The sequence below is a fragment of the Caretta caretta genome, chromosome 7, assembly GCF_965140235.1.
Source record: "Caretta caretta isolate rCarCar2 chromosome 7, rCarCar1.hap1, whole genome shotgun sequence".
In the NCBI taxonomy this organism is placed as follows: domain Eukaryota; kingdom Metazoa; phylum Chordata; order Testudines; family Cheloniidae; genus Caretta; species Caretta caretta.
Window position 1 is genome coordinate 93,002,831 of NC_134212.1, and position 25,867 is coordinate 93,028,697.

At 43.1% G+C, this 25,867-nt stretch overlaps 1 protein-coding gene across 2 annotated transcripts in view; it reads left to right on the plus strand.

Moving 5' to 3' along the window:
- Positions 1-7,802: 7,802 nt before the first annotated feature.
- HECTD2 (HECT domain E3 ubiquitin protein ligase 2) overlaps positions 7,803-25,867 on the plus strand; it is an 80,660-nt gene continuing 62,595 nt past the window's right edge. For both annotated transcript variants that reach the window (XM_048858020.2, XM_048858022.2), the window contains exons 1-2: positions 7,803-8,047; positions 21,249-21,378. In XM_048858020.2, coding sequence (XP_048713977.2) covers positions 7,844-8,047; positions 21,249-21,378 — 334 coding nt within the window. In that variant the 5' untranslated portion in view covers positions 7,803-7,843. The remainder of the gene's footprint in view (positions 8,048-21,248; positions 21,379-25,867) is intronic.

Sequence of the window (25,867 nt, forward strand, 5' to 3'; positions counted from 1 at the left end):
TTACTAATCCATTACAATATCTTCCCTCTTATCCCATGACTCCTTACTTTGCTTAAAAGCCTTTGGTGATGGACCTTGTCAAGGCTTTCTGAAAGTCCAAGTATACTATATCCACTGAATCACCCTTGTCCACAAGTTTGTTGACACCCTCAAAGAATTCTAATAGATTGGTGAGGCATGATTTCCCATTACAAAAGCAATGTTGATTCTTACCCAACATATTATGTCCTCTGTGAGTCTGATAATTCTGTTCTTTACTATAGTTTCAACAAGTTTGCCTGGTACTTTACGTAGGCTTACTGGCTTGTAAATGCCAGGGTCACCTCTGAACTCTTTTTTAAAAATCGGCATTACGTTGGCTATCCTTCAGTCACCTTCTACAGAAGCTGATTTAAACGATAGATTACGTGCCAGTTAGTAGTGCTGCAATTTCATATTTGAATTCCTTCAGAATTCTTGGATGAATACCATCTGGTCCTGATGACTTATTACTGTTTAATTTATCAATTTGTTCTATAACCTCCTCTATTGACCCCTCAATCTCGAAAAATTCCTCAGATATGTCACTTAAAAAGAATGGTTCAGGTGTGGAAACCTCCCTCTGCCGTGAAGACAGAGGCAAAGAATTCATTTAGTTTCTCCTCAACAGCCTTGCCTTCCTTGATTGCTCCTTTAGCACCTCAGTTGTCCAGTGGCCCCACTGATTGTTTGGCAGACTTCCTGCTTCTGATGTACTTAAACATTTTTTTTTGCTGTTAGTTTTTGTGTCCTTTGCTAATTGCTCTTCAAATTCTTTTTTGGCCTGTCTAATTATATTTTACACTTTATTTGCCAGAGTTTATGTTCCTTTCTATTTTTCTCTGTAGGATTTGACTTCCAATTCTTAAAAGATGTCTTTTTGTCTCTAACCTCCTCTTTTACTCTGTTGTTTAGCCATGGTGGCCTTTTTTTTGTCCTCTTACTGGTTTTTTTTTTTTATTTGGGATATGCAGGTAGTTTGAGACTCTATTATGGAGTTTTTAAATCGTTTCCATGCAGCTTGCAGGCATTTCACTCTTCTGACTGTTCCTTTTAATTTCTATTTAACTATCCACCTCATTTTTCTGTAGTTCCCTTTTTTGAAGTTAAATGCTACTGTAATGGGTTTCTATAGTAGGTTCCCCCACTACAAGGGTGTTAAATTTAATTACATTATGATTGTTATTACCAAGTGGTTCAGTTATATTGATCTCTTGGACCAGATCCTGTGTGACTCTTAGGACTAAATCAATAATTGCATCTCCCGTTGGGTTTCCAGAACTAGCTGCTCCAAAAATCAGTCATTAATGGTGTCTAGAAATGTTATCTCTCCATCCCATCCTGAGGTGACATGTTACCTAATCAATATGGAGATAGCTGAAATTCCCCCACCATCAATGGATTTTCTGTTTTTGTAGCCTCTCTAATCTCCCTGAGCATTTAATAGTCACCATCACCATCCTGGTCAGGTGGTCGGCAGTATATTCCTACTGCTATATTCTTCTTGTTCAATTCTGGAAATTCCCTTGAGATTTTACTCTATTTGATTGTATGCTTTATTTCACATATAATGCCACTCTCCCACCAGCATGACCAACTGTCATTCCTATATATTTTATACTCTGATAGTACCATTGGTTATCATCGCTTCACCAAGTTTCTGTGATGCTTATTATATCAATATCCTCATTTAACACCAGGTACTCAAGTTCACCAACCTTAGTATTTAGACTTCTTGCATTTGTAAACAAGCACTTATAAAATTTGTCAATATTTTGTTGTCTGGCTTCATGTGATGTAACTGAATCAGACTCTCTTTCATTTGACTGTTTCTCTTCAGTTCCTGTACTTTGTAACTTCTATCCTGTCCTCTTTATTAGGATATAGAGTATCCCCTTTAAAAATTCCTTACCTAATGGATGTGTCGTCAGAACCATGTGCTTCACACGTGTCGGCTTTCCCCTTTCTTTTACTTTAAAAACTTCTCGAAGACTTTTTAAATTTTACCTGCCAGTAATCTGGTTCCGTTTTGGTTTAGGTGGCGCCTTCCTCCTTTCCCAAAACGTTCCCCAGTTCCTAATAAACCTAAATCCCTCCTCCAAACACCATTGTCTCCTCCACACAGTGAGACACTGCAGTTCTGCCTGTCTAACTGGCCCTGTGCTTGGAGATAGTTGCATTTCAGAAAATGCTACCATGGATGTCCTGGACTTTAATCTCTTACCTAGCAACCTAAATTTGGCATCCAGAACCTCTCTCCTACCTTTTCCTTTGTCATTGGTTCCTACAGCTTCCATGACCACCATCTCTTCCCCAACAATGCACATAAGCCTTGGTAGACGTTTCAAGAGGTCTGCAATCTTTGCACCCTTCAGGCAATTCACTATGCAGGTCTCCTGGTCATCACAAATCCAACTATCTATATTTCTAATGAACGAAACCCCTTTTACTATTACCATCTCTCTTCCTAACAGCAGTGGTCCCCTCCCTTGGAGAGGTGTCGTCAGTGTGAGAGGATACCAGGAAATCATCTGGAAGGAGGGTCCCAACTATGGGATCATTTCCCTCACTCCAAATTCTCCTTCCCCAAGACTTTCACACTCCTCAACAGCACAGAGGCTGTCATATGGGGGATGGGACTGTGCTGTGTCCTGAAAAGTCTTATCTATGTACTTCTCTGTCTCCCTTAGCTTCTCCAGGTCAGCCACTCTGGTCTCAAGAGCCCAAACTCTTGTCTCAAAGAGCCATGAACTGCCTGGACCGAATGCACACATACACCAACCATACATGCTGCATTCAGTGCAATAAATTGGATAGCCCCCATTCTGCTGCTGGACTTCTGCCTGTCTTATTTTTACTTTTTTGTTTGTTCTTTATGTGTATGTGTGTTTTTCTTTTACATGTGAATGTAAGTTTTGAGAAACAACACTCTAAAGAAAAATTGCAATTCCTGCTAACTATATAATACCGAATAATAACAAGCAGGAGTAAGACTGAGTTTGTATTAGTGGTATTGTATCAACATTTTTCTTTGAGGTCCCATAAGTTTGTGAAGGATTTAAGATCCTGCTTTTTAAAAAATTAAGTTTCTAACTCTCCCCTGCATCTTGCTCTGGGATTTTATTTTTTATATATTAGTCTGTGGCTAATGGGTGTCTGGTCTAAATTTGAATTCCTCCTCCGCCTCTTTGGCTGCTGACAGAAAGAAGTTACTCTCTGTGTTAATTTTGATATAATAAATGGGCCTAGAGCATCAAACATCTCCCTCTTTTGTCTCCTGTCTCCACAACAGCTGCCAGACTGTTGAGGAGGTTGTCCTACTAGATCCCTTCCCATCAACAAAGAAAGTAACAGAACGCCACTAGCCATCACCTTCAGCCCCCACCTAAAACCTCTCCAGCGCACAATCAAGGATCTACAACCTATACTGAAGGACGATCCCTCACTCTCACAGATCTTGGGAGACAGGCCAGTCCTTGCTTACAGACAGCCCCCCAACCTGAAGCAAATACTCACCAGCAACTACACACCACACAACAAAAACACTACCCCAGGAACCTATCCTTGCAACAAAGCCCGTTGCCAACTCTGTCCACATATCTATTCAGGGGACACCATCACAGGACCTAATCACATCAGCCACACTATCAGAGGCTCCTTCACCTGCACATCTACCAATGTGATATATGCCATCACGTGCCAGCAATGCCCCTGTGCCACGTACATTGGCCAAACCGGACAGTCTCTACGTAAAAGAATAAATGGACACAAATCAGATGTCAAGAAGTAGAAAATTCAAAAACCAGTCAGAGAACACTTCAATCTCCCTGGTCCCTTGATTACAGACCTAAAAGTCACAATATTACAACAAAAAAACTTCAAAAACAGACTCCAATGAGAGAGAGTTGAATTGGAATTAATTTGCATACTGGACACTATTAAATTAGGCTTGAATAAAGACTGGGAGTGGATGGGTCATTACATAAAGTAAAACTATTTCCCCATGCTTATTTCTCCCCCTCCCTCCACCACTGTTACTCACAACCTTCTTATCAACTGTTGGAAATGGGCCATCCTGATTATCACTACAAACGGTTTTTTTCTCCTGCTGATAATAACTCACCTTAATTGATCACTCTTGTTATAGTGTGTATGGCAACACCCATTTTTTCATGTTCTCTGTGTGTGTGTGTGTGTATATATCTTCCTACTGTATTTTCCATGCATGCATCCAATGAAGTGGGTTTTAGCTCACGAAAGCTTATGCTCAAATAAATTTGTTAGTCTCTAAGGTGCCGCAAGTCCTCATTCTTCCCAACACTGTGACTGTCTCCAGAACTACAGAGACTGCTACTCTGTCCCTGTCTGCAGGAAGACCAAGCCTCTGTCTGCCTCTGCTGCTGTTCATAGTTTCCCCAACCAGTCGCAAAGTGAACTTGACAGTTTCACAGATACCCTTAATCAATATGAATGAAACTGACCAGTCTCATCAACTTCAAGCTGCTAGAAAACCTATGTGCAACTGTAGCTGTCAGAGAACAGTGCATTGTTCACATTTGGAGTGGAAGCTCTACAACCACAAGGGCTAGAACTTTTCTCCTTAAATGAAAGCTTAAATATGACAGAAATTGATGACTTAGCTCCCTGTAACCCTCCTCCCAATTTTTTAAAAACAACCCTATGGGGCTCTTTATAATAAAACTAGTGCTTTATGTTAGTTTCAGTATAATCAGCCATCTGTCGGACCTCTCTGCACCTGACAGTCCATAGTTCCATTCCAAGCTCCCACCCCAAAACTGAACCTGAGATAGCTGTGTTGATGATGGGCTCTGGGCACCTCTCTATTGAACTGTGGTGAGTTTTAGAATGCCACTGAATCTGTGGTGCTCCAAATCCTGGTCTTGTGTTTTCTGGACCATGCAAGAATCAGTGATGTAGTGCAATGGCAGTGTGGGCCTAGAACATAAATAAGCAGGCTCCACGTTAAAACTGAAAAGCATGTGGTGGGGTCACTCTAGGCAGTAGGAGGTTTTAGGCTTCAGAGCCTGGTACAGCTGGTTAACAAGGAAAAGAGGGGGAAAGAATTAGGTACTTTGTTTGAAGTGACACGTGCTCCCAGTTTCCAAACCATCCAATCTTCATTTGACAATATTAAGAACTATGTTCTGGTTTTTAGTTTTTAAAAAAATGCTGTCTATTCTGATGGGAAAAGAGAAGCTGGCAATCATGCAGCAGCTATTTGGTAACACATTTTAGATTGATTGATAAGGAAATATTATTGAGTCACCTGGAAATAAATTAATAGGCTGGGGAGAATGTATGGAAATTGGGGACAAACTTACCCTCCCCACTGTTTATTGTGCTCAGAAAATTAAAATATTGTAGCAAGCCAAAACAGAGTCAATTATGGACACCTCTCTCCCTCCATTCTACCTTATTCATTTAGCTAACTGTTTTATACTGCCACCCATCACCACAGTATCTAAGTAGCTTCCATGAAAAATCAATCTCAATAGTGAAGTCTCCAGTGGACTTCCTCATCTGTGGTACTTTCCCCTTTTCAGCATAAAAACTCTGCATGGTTAGGGTTTGTTTAGATTTTATTTATTTCCCCTTTTTTTGGTGGGTTCGTCAGGATTTATTGGGTATAAGAGGGTGCATCCATGTTGTATCAGTTTTAAGGTGGACAGGGTTTTTGGAAAAGGAGGAAAGCTTTGCACTATTTCCTGAAGATGGTCATTTAGGGTTGCCAGGTATCCACTTTTTGACCGGAACATCAGGTCGAAAAGGGACCCTGGCAGCTCCAGTCAGCATCGCTGACCAAGCGGTTGAAAGTCAGGTTGGCGGCGCAGGCAGGCTCCCTACCCGTTCCACGTGACTCCTGGGAAGTTGCCAGCATCTCCTTCTGGCTCCTAGGCGGAGGGACGGCCAGGGGGGCTTTGTGTGTTGTGCCCCTGCCGCCAGCTCAGCAGCTCCCACTAGCCAGGAACCATGGCTGAGGGGACAGCGCCTGCAGGGCTCAGAGCCATGTAATCACGCCTCTGCCTAGGAGCCGGAGAGAGACATTGCTGCTTCTCAGGAGGCACCTGAGGTAAGCGTCGCCCTGAGCCCACACCCCCTCCTGTGCTCCAACCCCTGAGCCCCCTCCTGCACCCCAAACCCTGGCACCACCCCAGAGCCCTCACCCCACACACACACACCCCAGCCCCTTGCCTGGAGCCCTCTCCTGCACCCCAAACTCATCTCTGGCTGGCCCCACCCTAGAGTCCACACCCCAAGCTGGAGCCTTCACACCTTCCTGCACCTCAACCCCCAGTCTCCTCCTGCACACCAAACCCCTCATCTCCAGCCCCACCCAGAGCCCGCAGCTGGGGCCTTCACCCCTCTCACACCCCAACGCCAGCCTGGTGAAAGTGAGCAAGGGTGAGGGAGAGCGAGCAACAGAGGGAGGGGAGTGGAGTGAGTGGGGATGTTGGCCTCAGAGAAGGGGTGGGGCAAGGGTGTTTGGTTTTCTTCAGATAGAAAGTTGGCAATCCGATGGTTATTGGTGAGGGCTCTGGCTTCACCTGTCTCCCTGGGAAGTTCGTTGCCTAGCCCCATGCCGCTGATGGGGCATGCCTTGTCCCCAGCCCTCATACGCTTCAGCGTGGGCTTTGTGAGCTGCAGTCCCCGAAGGGCAGCTATCGCGGTGGTTCGTGGCCGGAAACTGACTGGGGTTTGATCCCCAAATTGCTTTGAAATGCGGGAGAGACTCCCTCGATGGGGGGAGAATTAACCTCCATCTGGGCAAACGCGGGTGCGACAGAGGAAAGGCTGGTTTGATTATGGGGGCGGAGGAGAAATCCCCTCTCCGGGGAGAGCGAGGGATTCCGCGGCCTTGTGAGGAAGGGTAAAGGGAGGGATTCTCTGTCTGCGGGGAGGGGCACACGGCTGGGGAGCAGACCGACGAGGCTCCCTCCCGAGTCAGAGCGCTCTGCTGACAGGGTGCTGCTGAGGGAACGCCCCACGGGGGCCTCGGAGAGACCCCTTCGCAGGCCCCGCCCGGGCGGGGGAGGGTGTTGCAGAGTCCCTGGGCGGGCTGTACGCCCATGACGTAAGGTGTTGGTTCCCCCTCTGCCCCGGAGCGCTCGAGCCTGCGGCTGCGCAGAGCAAACGGGCAGTCCCTGCAACGTGACTGGGGCACCGCGGCATTTCTTACGCTGCGGAGTTTCCGTAGCCGTGTTCTCCGCTGCCTCCACGCCGCGCTCGTGTGTCGCCAAGCGCGTTTCTATGAGCAGCCCGTAAACATCATGGCAGCTGTGCCGGCTCCTTGTCCAATTCTTGGGCTGTAGGCGGCTGTGAGGGGCGCGGGCAGCCGCGGCCGCCCGGAGCGCTAAGGGCAGCGGGCAGGGTTCCGAGAGCGGGGAGCGCGACAGGTCTGGCCGCGGGCTTCCAGTGCGGGCGGCAGGGCCGCGCTCCCCGCGCCGAGCCGTGCGGGGGTGTGTGTGTGCGAGTAGCGCCCGCTGCGGCACCGCGGCTTGTGCCCGCAGTGCGCTGGGCGCTCTGGGCAGGGGTCCTTAGGGGAGCTGGCTGGGGGGAGCTTGGAGGTGACTGGTTCTCTTCCCTGGGGTGTTGAGTGGTTTTGGGGAGGCGGTGGGTGTTTGGGGGCGACCCGGTTGGAGCAGGTGATCTAGGGGCTGGTGTCTGTGGGCGCGTGTGGGGAGGCCGTGGGTTGCTGGGGTGATGAGTTTGGGGGTGTGATTGGGGTGTAGGGGCTACTGGGGAGGGGTTAGGGGGGCGGGGGAGTTGTCGCAGACCCGGTGCGTGTTGGCTGGGCGAAGTAGCGATGTCACTGCAGACCCCGCCGGCTGCCACAGCCGGCTCAGATCTCCCCGCAGTTACCGAGAAAGGGTCCTTTCTGGGTTACAAAATGGGCGAGGACAGTTTTGTTCCCCCGTCAGTGGAGGAGGAGGAAGAGGAAGACGGGGAGAAAGAAAAGGAGAAAGAGAAATTGCCTCCTATCCTGACTGCATCTAATACTGCTGCTGGGGTATGTGGAGAGCAAGTGCCTTTTCCTGTTGCCATAAGGCTCTTGACACAGATGCTTTGTGAATCATTATGAAGGGGATTGCGTGACCTGTCACTTTTCGTTAAAGAGCATAACTCAGATTTAATCCAATTTTTTTAGAAGGGCTTTAAAACCAGAAAGCAAAATGATTAATTTTTTAAAGTTTTTTTTTTAATTTTACTTTATTTTATTCTTAGTAGATAGACATTTTTTCTTTTTTATGTTACTTGCTTTGGGGTGTTTTAAGTTTTTGTTTTTTAGAAAGTGTACCAATAATCAGTGATGTAGCTGTGAATTTTAAATTTGCATGTGGTTGTTTGTTTTATAGTGACGCTTCCATTTTTTGTTGGACGTGAGTGAGGTCTTTGTAATATACTTATAGTAAATTTACCATCTTGAAAGTAATGTAATGCTAATTATTTTCAACCCATTGCATTGTCTGCAGTATTTAAAGAATTTATTTAGAAGATTCTCTTATGTTCTTCAGTCTGCTTAAACAAAGATGACAAAATATTTTTGGTGATAAAATTACTGCTGTATGGGTTAACGTAGACCACTTTATAAATATGTGAAACAAAAATGGCCATATTGGGTGAGAACAATGGTCCATCTAGCCCAGTATCCTGTCGTCTGACAGTGGCCAGTGCCAGATGCTTCAGAACAGGGCAATTTATCAAGTGATTCATCCGCTGTCATCCAGTCTCACGTTTTGGGGTTGTGTCCCTGACCATATGGGCTAATAACTTCATGGAGGATAGGTTCATCAATGGCTGTCTAATAAAATTGAGGATGAAGAAAGATACTTACATTGAAAAAATTCCATTTCATAAACCTTATTATTTTAGTGAAATCTCCATACTTGTTGGAATTTTAAAATTTATTTCTGATGAATATATAACATTTCCCACCATGTAACCTTGATTTCCTGGCTATAATCTGCCATTTAACTAGCTCAAGTAACCGTGGGGACTATTTTCATAGAATAAAGGAGCAAACAATAATTTCACTAATCCTCTAGTGTCAGAATTCTGAGGCCTTTTAGTTGAGTAGATTTAAATGATGACTGAATTATTAGAACTCATCATTTTACACAATTTAATTTTTAAATTGAGTGACTGCAATGTTTATGACACTGACAGTCTGCCTTCACTCGCTGGTCTTTAATACTATGTAAACTTCTCTGCACAATTCTGCCAGTGCACCTTGGTCTTTGTGTACAACCAAATTCACGGCCTCTGGTTTATTAAAAAGATTGTCAACTTTGTGAATCACTAATTTGCACAAATATGGACTTGGATAAGATCCCTAGTTTTATTTGTACTTGTGAACTCAAGTCAGAATTAGTAGGAGATAATCAGAGGCACAAATGCCAGTGCTAACTCCTGTTGAAAGTCAGTTGGAGTCAGACACCCAACTGCCACTTGGCCTGAACACATGAAAAGAAAGACAGAGAGCAAGGAGTGTGGCTTAGGTGAGGCCACAGCTTTATTATTTAACTCATCTGGGATCAAATTGTTACAGTGCAAGTCATGATTCCTTAAGTTACTTCTACCTGTTGGAAGGCTGCCATCAGCTCCCCACCCCTCCACAGCTAGTCTCTGCTTGTTGCGAGGATCCCCACCACCTTCCCTTCATATGAAGGTTATGGGGCTGAGGAAAGGGAGTTGTCTCCTTGCTCTACCAGATGTTACCTGCCCCAGCCCATTTACCTAGTTTCTTTACATTCATTTCCATTTCATCAAGGAACTGGTCCTCCTCTGGAATGATTACCTGTATTGGATGCCAGCCTTAAGGAGACATCAGCAATTAGCTTGGCTGACTGCCCACACACCTGAAGCTGAGTTCCCAAATAGCTAACAGTTCCTTCCCCAGTGGCCAAGAAGGAGAGCAGATGTACCCCATTACCTGAATAATTCAGGTACCAAATGTATTTTGGGTGGATAATTACCAATCCTCCCAGATCCTATCTAGATGCTTCATATGACTACTGGCTTTGTCAAGCTGTACAGGAAGCTTTTCAGACAAGTCTATAGTCACACCTTGGGCAAATGTTGTGAATCTGTCCTACATCTCTTTGGGCTCCGATTAGTAAATCAATCCGCTAATGAAATCCCAAATTGTTTTCACCCAAGTGCACTAGAATCATTTTAGGTGGCTGTTTCCTCACTGCCGAAGAGTATAAGAGGATCATAAGTTGGTTCCAGAGCATGTCCCTCTTGCCATGCCAACTCAGATTCATCTCTCCACCAAGACCCACCTGTGAACCTCCTGGGCAACTGTGCTTGCTGCTTGCACAGATCCAAACATAGACTCTCATGACCCATTTCCCAGCTCTCTGTAGAGCACTCCGGCATTCATACTAACTCAGATGCCTCACCACTGATGCTCAGCCGCATACTTCGTGGAGGAACCGGCTACCTGCCTGTGTGCCACACGTGCAATCTTATCTCTAAACATCTAGTCACTAACCCCTGTGACCCAGTCATGGGATCCTGAAGGTTTAGCGCACAAACCACTGAATTATCCTCCCAATAGGAACCTCCATACTTTCATATGCATTTGGATGTCACCAAGTATAGGCATAATCTCTTAGGTTCCTATTCCTAAATTGTGCTGTGGATTAGAGCTTGGCAAATAGTTTTTTTTCAGTTTTGCCAACAAACCAAAAAATAAACTAAATTATTGTTTTTGTCCTGAAAATGTTCTGAATTTGTCAGCAGATCATGTGGGTCACCTTCAGAAAAGCACGTGTCTAGCCATTCCTCTTATAACCTTTTAGCTTAGTGTTTAGGGCTCTTATGTGGAACGTGGGAGACCCAGGTTTGAATCCCTACTCTGGAGCAGGGACTTGAATTCTGATCTCCTATGTGAATACCCTAACCCAGGGGTGGGTGCGCATCCGGCCCTTCAAATGTTTTAATCCAGCCCTCGAGCGCCTGCCGGGGAGTGGGGTAGGGGGCTTGCTCTGCGCAGCTCCTGGAAGCAGCGGCATGTCCCTGCTCCGGCTCCTACACGTAGGGGCAGCCAGGGGGCTCCGCATGCTGCCCCTGCCCCAAACACTGCCCCCGCAGTTCCCACTGGCCAGCAGACAGGGCCAATAGGAGCTGCAGGGGCAGCGCCTGTGGATGGGGCAGCGTGCAGAGCCACCTGGCCGCGCCTCCGTGTAGGAGCCAGAGCGGGGACATGCCACTGCTTCTGGGAGTTGCTTGACTTAAGCGCCGCCCGGAGTCTTCACCCCTGACCCCCTCCTGCACCCCAATCCCTTGCCCCAGCCCTGATCCCCCTTCCACCCTCAGTCCCACCCTCCTGCACCTGACAGTCCACACTCCTAGCCGGAGCCCTTGTCCCCACACCTGCACCACAGCCCCCTGCCCCAGGCCGGGTCCCCCTTCCGCACTCTTAACTAATTTCTGGCCCTACCCCAGAGCCTGCACCCCCAGCTGGAGCCCTCATCCCCTCCCACACCCCAACGCCCAATTTCATGAGTATTCATGGCCCACCATACAATTTCCATACCCAGATGTGGTCCTCAGGTCAAAAAGTTTGCCCACCCCTGCCCTAACCCCTATGCCATAGGCCAGTGATATTAAGACCTCACTGGTTCAGGAGCCAAATTAGCAATCAGCATTACCCAAAAGAGCCACAGTAGTGTGAATTCATTGTTTCATTTACAATAGTACTATATATTCATATTAAAACAGTATGATGGGACAATATTTGATTTATTGATTAATTCACAGCAAAATGGCTGACCAAGTAATATTATTTTATCAACTACAATTATTTTATCAATTGTTTAATAACTTAGTAAAAGCATCCTGATTGGTTAATAATTAAATCACACATTGTTTTAATATCATGTGCTGCAGAGAGCCACAGGAGACACATTAAAGAATCACTTGCGGCTCAGGAGCCTCAGTTTTAGTATCATTCCTATGGCTATTGTGCTCTTAATCTCTCCTGTTAAAAGCTGTTTCACTTTATATAAATACGTAACTATTCATTGGGCCAGAAAGCGAATCAGAACAACTTTATAGCTTATTGATTAAGGTGCTCGCCTGCGAGATAGATGTGGATTCATCCAAAACGGCATTTACAAAGAATAAACAATTCATCCATAAAAATTTGCCCAGCTCTGCTTTTGATGTAACCAATCCAGTGCTGAAGGAATGGGATCCTACTTTATCAGGGGGAACATCAATGACATGCGCTTTGACATTGCCATAAACTGACAGTCCTTTCCCAAGGTAACTCCTCTGTGAAGAAAGAGTGGCACCTTCATTAATGCTTTGATTGTGCAAATCTCAGCTTCCCCACACTCTTGAAATATTATATTTCACTTTGCTATCCTTTAATTGATTTTTGACACTTTGAAATTTGTTGTGTGAGACCCATCAGTTTGCTTCCCTCCTTCTTCCCTTTGCAGATCTCTAAATTCTGAAGACCTATCTAGATCCTTCCTTGCTGAATCCCTTAATAGCCCTGATCGAGAAATAAGTAACTTCCTCCACATCCTCAATGTACACCTGAATATTGAAGCTTTAAGTTGCACTAAGACAAAATGGTCAATCAAGAACTAAGCAGCCAGAGGTCTAGCTGCACCAGAATAGCTTCCTTATTGGCTGCCAGCACCAACTCTCAAGTTCCATCTCCCTCATACTCTGAGTAACTCGAATGGCCAGTTACTAGTGTGGACTTCTTCCTGAATCACCTCTCTAGTCCCTGACTTCATTCTTGCAAGGAGTCTCTGCGACTGGAGGGAGAGAAAAAAGAAAAGGAGTACTTGTGGCACCTTAGACACTAACAAATTTATTTGAGCATAAGCTTTCATGAGCTACAGCTCACTTCATCGGATGCATACAGTGGAGCTCTGTAGGGTTATGCTCCCATCCTCCCGGCTATCCAATGAGCACTGCTTGCCCGGGTGAAGATCCCAGAACGGATGCCCCTCAGTACATTCTAATCAACTTCCAGGTCCAACTGTCATCCATCCTCCCTTCATGGAAATCCTATTGCACTGACTAGGGGATTTTCCAACACTCAAAACCTCCATCTCTTTCTTTTCCCTAAATAAATAAGTTCTGGCCATAACTGAGGAAATAGCCAGCTGCTAAGTGCAAAATATCCATCCCAAGGGCACCACCCAAGGTGGAAGTTGAAGATGACCAGGCTTGTAGTTCACGCAAACTAATCTTCTTGGACGCCCCAGTCCTTCATAGCCAACTCCTACAATCCTTGTAGTTTATTAACAGCGAGTAAAGATATCTTCCTGTCTCTGATGCAGACTCCAGACAAGCCAGCCAGAGGCTCACTGTGATTTCTTTGCTGGTATTATTCAGCAGGCTTGTATCCTCTCTTGAATCCACACTTGCTGCACATAAAAGAGTATCCAAGTGACTACCACCTGCAAAGTTGGTCTTAACCAAACTGTAACATCTGTACTTCAATTACCCAATGTCAGGTCGGGAAAGGTTTCTTGTTGCCACCCCTGACCCCAAGCTGTGGCATGCTCTCTCTTGCAGGTATGTCCCTATTCTTGGGCTCTGTGTTTGTGTATATGTATAAACCCTCTCTGGGCTAATCTTATGCTTCTTCCCCAGGGACAGCTTCCTCTCTCTGCCCCACCTCCATGTGGACTGCAAGTCAGGGTCCCTTGACTGAAGTGTCCCCCAATATCCATAGTCACACTCTGTAAAGGGTCTTCTGTTATAAGCACGGCTACTGCATATATACTTTTCCCACCCTCAGGTAGGTATCCTATATTGTGCAGTACTCCTTAAGAGCCTCAGGTTCCCCTTTCAGCTGAGATCTTTGTCACAGCAACACTGAGCTGTGCCTCGATTTTGGCTAGGATTGTAGCCGCAGCAACACTCAGCTGTGTCTGTTTCATTGTTTTGGCTACCTCACCACTGTGCATGCTCTCACGCTGCAATGTGGGAGAACCCAGGCAGCCCTTCTACCCCCAGGAGCCATACACTCAGGGAAAGCAGCTGCTGCGCTGAATTGCACCCTCACCACACACATGTGCTCTTGCCCCACTGAGGGGGAGTGACAGAGGCGAGCCAGCTTCCCTTTCCCCCAAGGGGCTACCCACTCACTATTCTGTGGTGTGGGGAGCCCAGCCACCCTGCTTCTGCTGGGAATCACTCGCCCTTCCTCTTCTGGCTCCAGCAGCTGCTACTGTAGGCTGCCTCTGCGTTGGCCCTTCACCCTGTCCCTTCTTCCCATATGCATGTGCTCTCCTGGCTGGCAACCACACCAGACACGCTTTTGCTCTTTGCAGAATGAGGGAAGGAAAAGGCACAGCCAGGTAATCAAGGGGGCCCATTCAACCTCCTCTGGCCAAGGAAAAACCAGTGAAAGGCAAGTACACAATACCATCTATAGTTTAAAATCAAAATCATGTTATAGCAGGTGTGAAGTGTATTATGCTGAGGTTAATTGATACTGTCAGAGTGCAGATATTATAACTTAAATCTATATCTGATTTAGTGGAGGTTTTAAGAACAGGTTAGATGAACACCTGTCAGGGATGATCTAGATAATACTTTGTTCTATCTCAGTGCAGGGAACTGGACTAGATGACCTATCTAGGTCTCTTCCAGTCCTACATATCTATGATTCTATTATTCTTATGTAGTTAATTCAAGGAAGATGTCATGTCAATGTGCTGCACAAGTTTTTTAAAAAGTGAATGATTGTTTGTCCTGTTAAAACAGCATAAAACATTACAGTGAGATAGTATAGATATGTCTGCGACTTTCATACTTCATTCAGTTTTGATAGTCTTGTTTATAAAATGGTATAAAGGAGATTTAAATAGATTGATCTACAGCAATAAACCCACTTTAGTAGATGCATAAAGGACTTTTATAAATAATACATTTACTTAACACTTTTTATCTTCAGTTACTTAAAACATTAATCATTACAGTAGTCTTGAGTTAGGTATTTGCTCATTTTGCATATGGGGAAACTGAGACAGAACAGTTAGATTGTTGAGTCACATAGTGAGAGTTGATTTCAGACCTACTCAGGAGTTCCTGACTCCTAATATTGTGCTTTCATCCACTTCATGCCTTTCTTATATGAAGAGTGACTCAGAAGGCTTGAGTTCTTCATACTAGTAAGAGAAGGTGTAATAAAAGTGTGTTAAAATAATTAACAATATAAAGAAAGTAGGCCATCGAATTCACAACTTTAGTCTTGCTTTCCTAAGAATTGTAGGGGTGGAGAGCAGGTGAAGCTATGAAGTAATGAGGAACTTTACCTCTGTGTACAGACAATGGAACGATGTTGGGGATCTCACCACTGATAGGACTTTAAGCAGCAGCTCAGAGATCCATGCAAAAGGAGTCCTGGTACAAGGCCTGGTCTTCTCCATGGCCCTGGATTTCTCTTTATGTAAGCATGGAGATAAATTTTCAAGCTAAATAGACAAAATTGGTAAGGCTGCTAAGGTCATTGGTTATGAAGCAAGTACTTTATAAGCTGCTTTGATGAAGCTGATGAACCTTGGAAAATTGCTTTGCTGCACCCTGGTGCTCACTAAACCCAGATATCTGGTTCCAGGAGCTTGTATAGTGTGCTGCCAGATCCAATGCACCAAAGAAGTTCTTTTAAACCCAAATTTCTTGTTAGTGCATCAAAATCAATGTTACAAAACACAGATCAGATCTTATAAAACACTTGTAAAAGAAAAAGGAAATTCTCAGACCCAACCTTATTAAGAAGACCAGGTGACAGTGGACGAGAAGCTGGATATGAGTCAGCAGTGTGCCCTTGTTGCCAAGAAGGCCAATGGCATTTTGGGATGTATAAGTAGGGGCATAGCGAGCAGATCGAGGGACGTGATCGTTCCCCTCTATTCGACATTGGTGAGGCCTCATCTGGAGTACTGTGTCCAGTTTTGGGCCCCACACTTCAAGAAGGATGTGGATAGAGAGAGAGAGAGAGAGAGAGAGAGAGAGAGTCCAGCGAAGGGCAACAAAAATGATTAGGGGACTGGAACACATGAGTTATGAGGAGAGGCTGAGGGAGCTGGGATTGTTTAGCCTGCAGAAGAGAAGAATGAGGGGGGATTTGATAGCTGCTTTCAACTACCTGAAAGGTGGTTCCAGAGAGGATGGTTCTAGACTGTTCTCAATGGTAGCAGATGACAGAACGAGGAGTAATGGTCTCAAGTTGCAGTGGGGGAGGTTTAGATTGGATATTAGGAAAAACTTTTTTCACTAAGAGGGTGGTGAAACACTGGAATGCGTTACCTAGGGAGGTGGTAGAATCTCCTTCCTTAGAGGTTTTTAAGGTCAGGCTTGACAAAGCCCTGGCTGGGATGATTTAACTGGGAATTGGTCCTGCTTTGAGCAGGGGGTTGGACTAGATGACCTTCTGGGGTCCCTTCCAACCCTGATATTCTATGATTCTATGATTCTAAGTTACAGTGAAGGTTGCAAGTTTGTATAACAACTTAAGAAAAAAAATCCTTATTAGAACTTGTAGTTTTACTTAAAAAAAACCCCACCACTGACCTTAACATGCAAGGAATTTTTAAGTTGAAGTTTCCTTGCTTTAAAACAACAACAACAAAAAAAACCCAAACACTGTAAATGTGAAAATGCAGTTAACTTATTCCAAACAACATTAACTTTGCTGCTGTATCCCTGTATATATGATCTGTCCAAATTTATATGACAGTCTTACAATAGCACACCTGACATCTTCCGCAATGAAATCATACTCCTTCTGCAATACTCCACTAGATTTTTCTTGTACTTGGTATATTGTGTCAGTGTGCTAGACAACCTCTATGTATTTGTACAACTAACCTGGCTATACTGTCGTATAATTATTCTTTGATGAACCAAACAACTCCTTGGATGTACATCAACCAGTTACTGTACTAGTTATGAAAGTGCAGCAGATCCAACTTCCTGGTCTCAAAGGTTGATGAGAAAAAGTATACCTTGCTGTCTGCTACATTACCATTTTTCTCATGAAAGCTTGTTGTCAGAGGTGTCAGGGCTCAAGGGAAGGCTGTCAGCACGTAGGTAGTATATTTCGTAATCCTGAGCTGTGGCACTTAGAATCATTTGGATGAAAGGCTTACGTATACATGGCTGTAGCCCTTTGTATTGTGACCCTTCATGGCCATAGGTGAAGTGGAACTACAGAAAGAGGATTCCATCATGACTTATTCTCTTCCCTAAGAAAAATGTTGGGCGCTTGAGAAACTAGTACATGAGTTCATTGATCTGACATGCAGTCAGTTCAGACCTTTGCCATGCATCAGGGCTTCTGCCTTAGGCATGGATATCAATAGTTCTGTCTGGCTGTAGGTGTCCAGATTTCAGCAAGAGAAAGTTTAAGAACTTGCCTTTCACTAAAGAGAATTTGTTTGAGGAGCAGGTGATGGCCTCTGCAAAGGAAACAAAGGGCACTCTGCAGTCTCTGGGGCCTGTTTCACCTTCACTTTCTTTCTTCAAGGGAGGAAAAGGAAGGGCTCTGCTTCATAAGCAGGTATTCCATTGAGTGCCTTACTCTTGCAGGGAGTTCAGCCTTGATGCCAGAAACTGAAGTGTCCTAAGCCCTCTTTCAGCAAATGTTGTTATTTATAGTACCACAGTTCAAAAAAACCTTGACAAAGGTTCAAGTGTGTTGAGTCCACCTGCCTTTACCAATAGTCTGCCAGGACCTCCTGAGTGGAGGAGGATAGGAAGCATTTTATCTTCAGTGGCGCCTGTTCACCTCAGATATGTGAGTCGTGAGCATTGTTTGGATCTGCAGAATCAGGAAGGGCGAGTGATGCCCAGCAGGAGCAGGGCGGCTGGGCTCCCCACACCACAGAAAGTTGTCAAGATCTGCCTCTCCTTCCCTGTAGTGCGGTACAGTTAGACTCAAAAGGATGCCTTTATTTGCTGCTCACAGGAGCTGGGCTATCTTCTTCACCTGTCTTAAGTCTAATTTATGCACACTTATATGCACATTGGTAACTGCTTCGGTCTATCATGAATTCCTTGAAGGTAGGCTGTCTGTCTGTCTGTCCTCTTGTCAGATTCATGCAGGGGTTTAACTCAGGGGTTCTCAAACTGGGAGTCGGGACCCCTCAGGGGATCACGAGGCTTTTACACGGGTGGTCGCAAGCTGTCAGCCTCCACCCCAAGCCCTGCTTTGCCTCCAGCATTTATAATGGTGTTAAATATATAAAAATATGTTCTTAATTTATAAGGGGGGGGTCTCATTCAGAGGCTTGCTATGTGAAAGGGGTCACCAGTACAAAAATTTGAGAACCACTGGTTTAACTCTTTTGAAACTCTTCATTACTAAGCCAGTGCTATAGTGGGTTAAATGTGATCCTAACAAAGATGATGATAACCCTTTTGAATCACTTAGTTCCAGTGAGCTTAAATTTTGAACATGGAAGTCCATTTTTTTCTGATGGCAGTAAGTGAGCTTTAGACCCTCGTGACTGACTGACCACCTTACAAGTTTTTATAAGAATGAGATTTAGACTTATCCAAGACACTCTCCAAGGAAGTGTCAGTTCCTCATTAGCTCCTTTTCTGTGTTTGATGTTGAAAAGTCCTTGATGCTCTGCTTGGAGCAGATTAATGTCATTAGACTGTTCACTTAACTTTTTGTTTCATTTGATACTAGCATTCTGGGCAATGCTGTTTTCCAGAGGACACTTTCTTGAGGTTCAAAGGGATGTTTCTTGAGGTTCACATTGCTGTTCCCTGGCTAGCTTGAAATTGAGAAGGCCCTGAAAAGTGTTATACAGTCAGAGATAAGGCTGCTACCACATCCTGTTTCAGAGATGTTTCCATTGCATTTGTCTACAAAGTAGATTCATGGTTCTCTGTTGTTCATAATTGAACTCAAGTTGTCTGGCTTTGTATTCTGCATGCCGCAGGACTTGATTGCAAGTTGGCCACCCCAAAAGAGTTTTTCATTTCAACGTGTTCCTTATTTTCAGCTGACCAATTCTTACATGTTTTTTCCATCAGGTTGTAGATTTATTCTACAATCTTGTATGTTATACATGATAAGTTTTGAGAGGTATCTTAGTTTTTTGTTTTTAACCTTTAAGATAGAATGAAAGTTTGAATGATAGCCTAGCATGTTGCATGTCAACTTTTCTGTAACCTATTTTTAACACTTCTGGCATGTCAGGGGTTTACAATAGGAAATTGAAATTCGTCAGTCTAGAGGTCCTAGAGATGTCTTGTGCTGTTCTAAATTTGTTCAAATTTGGCTGAGCCATGGAAAATGGCCACTTGTGCAAGTGCAGTAGAAATTTCAAAACCATTTAAAATTTTCCAACTCCTGCCATGCTTCAGTGTGCGATTTTCTGGGCCTTTCTGAGCCCACTGTAGTATTTCAGAATGACTGTGTGTATGTATAGCTTTTCCCAGAACTCTAGCTATATAATTTTTTTATACCTTTTTTTGGTAAGGAATGAGAAAACTTGGGTTTTAAAAAATGGGTGGAATAATGCATTTTCAATATTAATTATTATTATTTATTATTATTTTTAGAATTACAGTTTTGGAGTTCTGCAGATTTATATAAAAGGTTATAATTTAATGTAGAAACGCAAAACAATTCTATATTTGTAGTGGTCAGAGCGTTGGCAAGGTTTGTGGGCCAAATTCGTCATTGGATTAGTGTGAGGACCAAATTTATCACTAACAAAAGAGTAAATTCTTGAAGTGAGAAGACCTTGAATCTGCCTATGCCAAATGTGGATAGAGCCTTGAGAGTTCTAATAATCTTCACTCTGCTGCTGACTTCCTGTGTGATCTTGTGCAAATCACATAGCTTCTCTGAGCCTCACTTTATTTGTTTGTAAAATAGGAATAATATCACCTTTACACTTCTATGGAATTTTACAAAGTGTTGTTTCTCAAGGGAACAAAAATAATAATCTCCCCCTTCAAACAAGTTGACATAAATAGTCCTTTGCATGTTCCATCATACTGATTCACATAGGCTCTCTGCTAATTTTTAAAGTTTATTTGCATACAACATTGATGGCAATGGTTTATGCAGGTTCCTCACTGGCATCAGATGTTCAAGCAGCTTCTCTTGTTGTCTAACTACAATAGCTAACCTTTTATTTGTAAGCTGAGTGGTAGCCAACATTGAAAACTCAAGTTATTGGCCTTCTGATTGGCCTGTAGATTAACATTACCAGCAGGCAGCCCACAGTTCATGGCCACATGCCTAAGTTCAGGTGCTCAGGGAACCTGCCCAGGGACCTGCTGGAGTAGGGGCGCCCCTCCCTCTGCCTGAACCCAGCCCCGGTCCGGACCTGTTGAGGGAGGGGCGCCTGACCTGTGGCCCCAGCCCTGAGCTGCCACGGTGGGGAGAAGTACCTTCCCACCCCCCACCCAGGTGTTGCTGTGGGAAAAGCGAGCTGGGGGGAGTCCTCTCTCCACGCCATAGCCCCGGAGCACCCTCCTGCACCCCAAACCCCTAATCCCTGACCCCACCCCAGAGCCAGCACCCCCTGCTGGAGCCCTCACACCCCTTCACCTCAACACTCCACCCCAGCCCTGAGCCCCCTCCCACACTCTAAACCCCTCAGCCCCACCCCTCCCACATGAATTTTCTTACGTGCACCAGTATAAAGGTGTCACACATCACCTCCATATTGATGGGCACATAACAAAATTCATTCCGCACATGGATGGGGAAAATTAGAGGGAACACTGAAATTGGGAACATTTTTAAATATCAGATTTTTTTTAGGTTTCTGCTCTAAAAACAGTCAGAATACATAAAGGTATTTTGATATAGGAATGTGAGACACACTGTTGGATATGAACTCAGTTACATGCAAAAGAGAAATATGAAGGTAATTATTAATTAGGATACAGTGAGTTAGGATAATACAGTATATTTAAATCATTTTAGTCATATCTGCTACTCCCAATTTATCTGCAGAACTCTTAAGTACATATGGATTTTAAAACATGAGGAAAATGGGAAGGAATCTTACAGTGGCTTTTGTTACTCAATTTGAAACAAATTTGTTCAAAAATATTTAAGTATTACTCATGGATCTGTTCCTCATTCAAGAGGCATGTTGTTTAAGTGTTCCATAGAATAATTCATGAGTAAAGTTACTTTTGCAATAATAGATATTAGTGCTTTACTATTATTACTGCCTTCCTAATTACAGGGATTGGAAAGAGGAGCCAAAAGCCAATTTTCTACTTTTAGCAATTTTATTTCCACTATCAACCAAAAGAAAGAAGCAGCTGGAAGCAGCAGCTCACCTACACAACTTGTTATACCCAACATCAAAAATGGTAAGAGAATAAAATGCCTTGTTATTTAGTTAAATTATTAAATTACTCTGAGAAATGTTCAATATGCTGCAATCATTAGATATCTGTATTACCATAGTGCCTTCAAACCTTGACTATGTTGAGTCTAAATTGTGGTAGGCACTGTACAAGCATATGTTAAACAGTCCAATGCTCTGAAGAGCTTACATTCTAAAAGACAAGACCTAACAGGTCTGTGAGACAAACAAGTGGGCTGAGGGATGGAGAACGGAGGACAAAGTAATAGTAATAATCAGAAGGTTTAGTGTAGACTTGCTATATGCACAAATTGCAGAGCCAGTCAGTAGCATGTAATCACAGCTTGCCACCTGCCTATCCATTGTCAGATGGCAGATTTTGTAGACATCATGACTACATGGGTTTTAAAGAGGTACTTGATGGGTTTTAAAGAGGTACTTGAAGAAGAATAATGTAGATATTCTGAAGGAGAAAGTGGGCTATACCTTGCAGGATTGGGTCCTATATTACTTTAAAATGATGGTATCTGCATCCATGCTGGCTATAGTGTGAGTTCTGTACTAGGTGTATTAAAAAAATCTAACATTAAATTTCGTAGCTGTTCTTGAGTAGACAAGTACCTCAAATCATTGATCTGCAAAAGGCAAGGCAATAACGAATCTGTAAATTACGTATTTGATCTTAAATTAGATATTTTGGACAGGATTCTCCAGTCTGCTCAGGTTATTTTGCACAATACAAACAGAGCAAAGTAGCCTGAAAGTAGTCAGAAAAGGCTAATGGAGGATTATCCCAGTGTAGAGTTGGGAGTGGGTGTGTCAGGGACAACATGTGGGTAAAGCCTAGATGGGAGGTGTTTTATGAAGCAGATCAGAGCTGTGCCCTCTGCTCCACTGGCGTAGGTCAATTCAGGATTTCTCTGTGCAGTCCCCTAGCTTAAACCAGGGCGACGGGTCCTGAAACAAGAAGCTGCAGCCAGCTCCCTGTGGCCCTCCCTCTCACCCTTATAATTGTAAATAAAAGCTTTCAAATGTAAACTGAGTATAAACTGATGCAGTGCTGTTAAATCTGAAAGAGCTCTGAAAAAGGTAAAATTATTCATTCAAATCAGTGCAGTGTTAACTCTGGAAGCTAAAGATGACAATTTGTTAATATAAAAACAACAAGGAGTCCAGTGGCACCTTAAAGACTAACAGATTTATTTGAGCATAAGCTTTCGTGGGTAAAAACCTCACTTCAGATGCATGGAGTGAAAGTTACAGATGCAGGCATAAATGTACTGACACATGAAGAGAAGGGAGTTACCTCACAAGTGGAGAACCAGTGTTGACAGGGCCAATTCGATCAGGGTGGATGTAGTCCACTCCCAACAATAGATGAGGAGGTGTCAATTCCAGAAGAGGCAAAGCTGCTTCTGTAATGAGCCAGCCACTCCCAGTCCCTATTCAAGCCCAAATTAATGGTGTTAAATTTGCAAATGAATTTTAGTTCTGCTGTTTCTCTTTGAAGTCTGTTTCTGAAGTTTTTTTGTTCAAGTATAGCTACTTTCAAATCTGTTATAGAACGTTCAGGACGATTGAAGTGCTCTCCCACTGGCTTCTGTGTGTTACCATTCCTGATGTCTGATTTGTGTCCATTTATTCTTTTAAATAGGGACTGTCCGGTTTGGCCAATGTACATGGCAGAGGGGCATTGCTGGCACAGGATGACATATATAACATAAGTAGACATGCAGGTGAATGAGTCTCTGATGGTGTGGCTGATGTGGTTGGGTCCTCTGATGGTGTCACTAGAGTAGATAGGGGAACAGAGTAGGCAACAAGGTTTGCTACAGGGATTGGTTCCTGGGTTAATGTTTCTGTGGTGTGGTGTATAGTTGCTGGTGAGTATTTGCTTCAGGTTGGGGGGCTGTCTGTAAGGAAGGACTGGTCTGAAAGTAGCTATACTTGAACAAAAAAACTTCAGAAACAGACTTCAAAGAGAAACAGCAGAACTAAAATTCATTTGCAAATTTAACACCATTAATTTGGGCTTGAATAGGGACTGGGAGTGGCTGGCTCATTACAGAAGCAGCTTTGCCTCTCCTGGAATTGACACCTCCTCAGCTATTATTGGGAGTGGACTATATCCACTCTGATCGAATTGGCTCTGTCAACACTGGTTCCCCACTTGTGAGGAAACTCCCTTCTCTTCATGTGTCAGTACATTTATGTCTGCATCTGTAACTTTCACTCCATGCATCTGAAGAAGTGAGGTTTTTACCAACGAAAGCTTATGCTCAAATAAATCTGTTAGTCTTTAAGGTGCCGCCAGACTCCTTGTTGTTTTTATGGATACAGACTAACATGGCTACCCCCTGATACTTGACACTAATTTGTTAACATTAAATTCGCTGCTAATCATTTTTAACAGAAATGTGCAATTAATGTGCTTATTTCACAATCCCAAACCATTTCCTTTGTCTTGCTGGTGCCACAACCCCCAGTTGTTTCCTTTTCAGCTATAAAACTCCAGCATTGTGAAAAATTGTACAATGCAATCTTCATAGAATCATAGAATATCAGGGTTGGAAGGGACCTCAGGAGATCATCTAGTCCAACCCCATTGCTCAAATCCCTAAATGGCCCCCTCAAGGATTGGAATGACCCCCTCACAACCTTGGGTTTAGCAGGCCAATGCTCAAACCACTGAGCTGTCCCTCCCCTTGTGTTGTCAATACAAAAATCTGCAGCACATTGAAAGTTGGAAGAGTAAAATAAATGTAATATTGAAATAAGTAACACAATGGATATAGTACCTTTTCTGGAATTCACGTCCATATTTAAATTTTTAAAAAATCTCAAAATTTCAATTTATCTGTAATTGACAGAGAATATCTTGTCCTTCACTTGAGTGCCAGAAGAATTTAGGTCCAGCTTTTTGAAGGGAACATAGACGCCTGGTTATAGTTATTACCCCAGCAATAGTGATTTTTTTTAACTTGTATGTATTCATTCAGAAAAACACTTATTTTGATTATGACTATATTTTCTCCTTATTATACAATCAATCCTGCAAACACTTGAGTAGACTCACAGAATTTGCTAGAACTCACATATTTGCAGAATCAGGACCTAATTTCATAATATTCTGTTATGATGAGGGTAGGAATTTTTTCAAAACTTGTTTGATTGTGTCTTTCATAGATTGTACCAGATACTGATATATAACTTTATGCTTTGGGAAATCGCTCATTGATATAAACCCAACATTTTTAAAAGCTTTTCCTTGGTATTCCTTTATTTTAATGAGAATTATGGTATTTGTTTAAAAAAAATACAAGTGAATGAATACATTAAAACACCTTAATAAATTAGTTACTGGTATGTAATATATACCATGAAAAAGATGTGATAAGGCAAGTACTGTTGATAACACAAATTATGTTTAAGTACAATTGGTATAATAGCAGCTACAAAGATTGAATTGGTATAACAATACGATACAATAAATATCTATAATGAAAAGTCTTTTTAATCAGGCTGTTTTTTCTAGTTTTACTGTGTAGTTAAAATATAGATAGGGTTTTTTCACTTTGGCTGACTGGAAAGGCTGATTGCTCAATGGTTGTCAAGTTATTTCAGAAATGCCACTGTTCTAGATCTTTCATTTTTAATATCTTTGTAATAATCACTCCCCCCATACCAGTAAGGTTTTGTTCCTCAGAGTTTTCACATTGCTTGTTGCATATTGGTTAAGGTTTTACCTAATGTAACTAAGCAACCAGCTAAAAATGGTTACACAATATTATAAGAAAAGAAAACATTATTGCTGCTTATCAATTCAGCACATAAAGTTCCAAGTATTAGCTGAATGGAACTCAACTACCAGGTTTTTAATTCTGAATATTTTTGTACCTTTACAGAGCATTATGATATTGTGGAGCAACTGTGCATTCGTTGTGCATGGTGAGGGTGTTTAGAATATCAGTTTGAGATTAATTTAATATCTCACTGTCCTCTTTGTTGCTGATTACTGCTTTTGCCTTCAGATTGTTTACAAGTTCAGCTGTGAGAACAGGCAAGAAACACTCTCGAAAATCAGTGCTACTGATACTCAGGGGTCTGAGAACAGGTCTCATCTGTTATTGTCTCATGAGTGGTGTCTGAATAAGTCACATCAGTAGTTTGGCTCTACCGTTACTGTGAGTGAAAAGAACCGACATTCTTTCTTCAGCTGCAGCTTCCTGCTGAAATTAGTGGAATTGGCAGCAGACTAGGAATAATACTTTGGTGTTTGGTTAATTAGAAAAAATGTAAACTCACAAACAAGTTTTAGTGAAAATGGATACCTATTGGATTGCAGATAAAAGATTTAGATGAGCTTAGGTTTAACATGCATTTATTGTACATGACATCTTTTTGTATAGCATCTTTCATCCAAACAATACCTCAAAATCCTTATACATAATTTAATAACAAAAAGAGAAAAAAATTAGTAGTATAAATAAGGG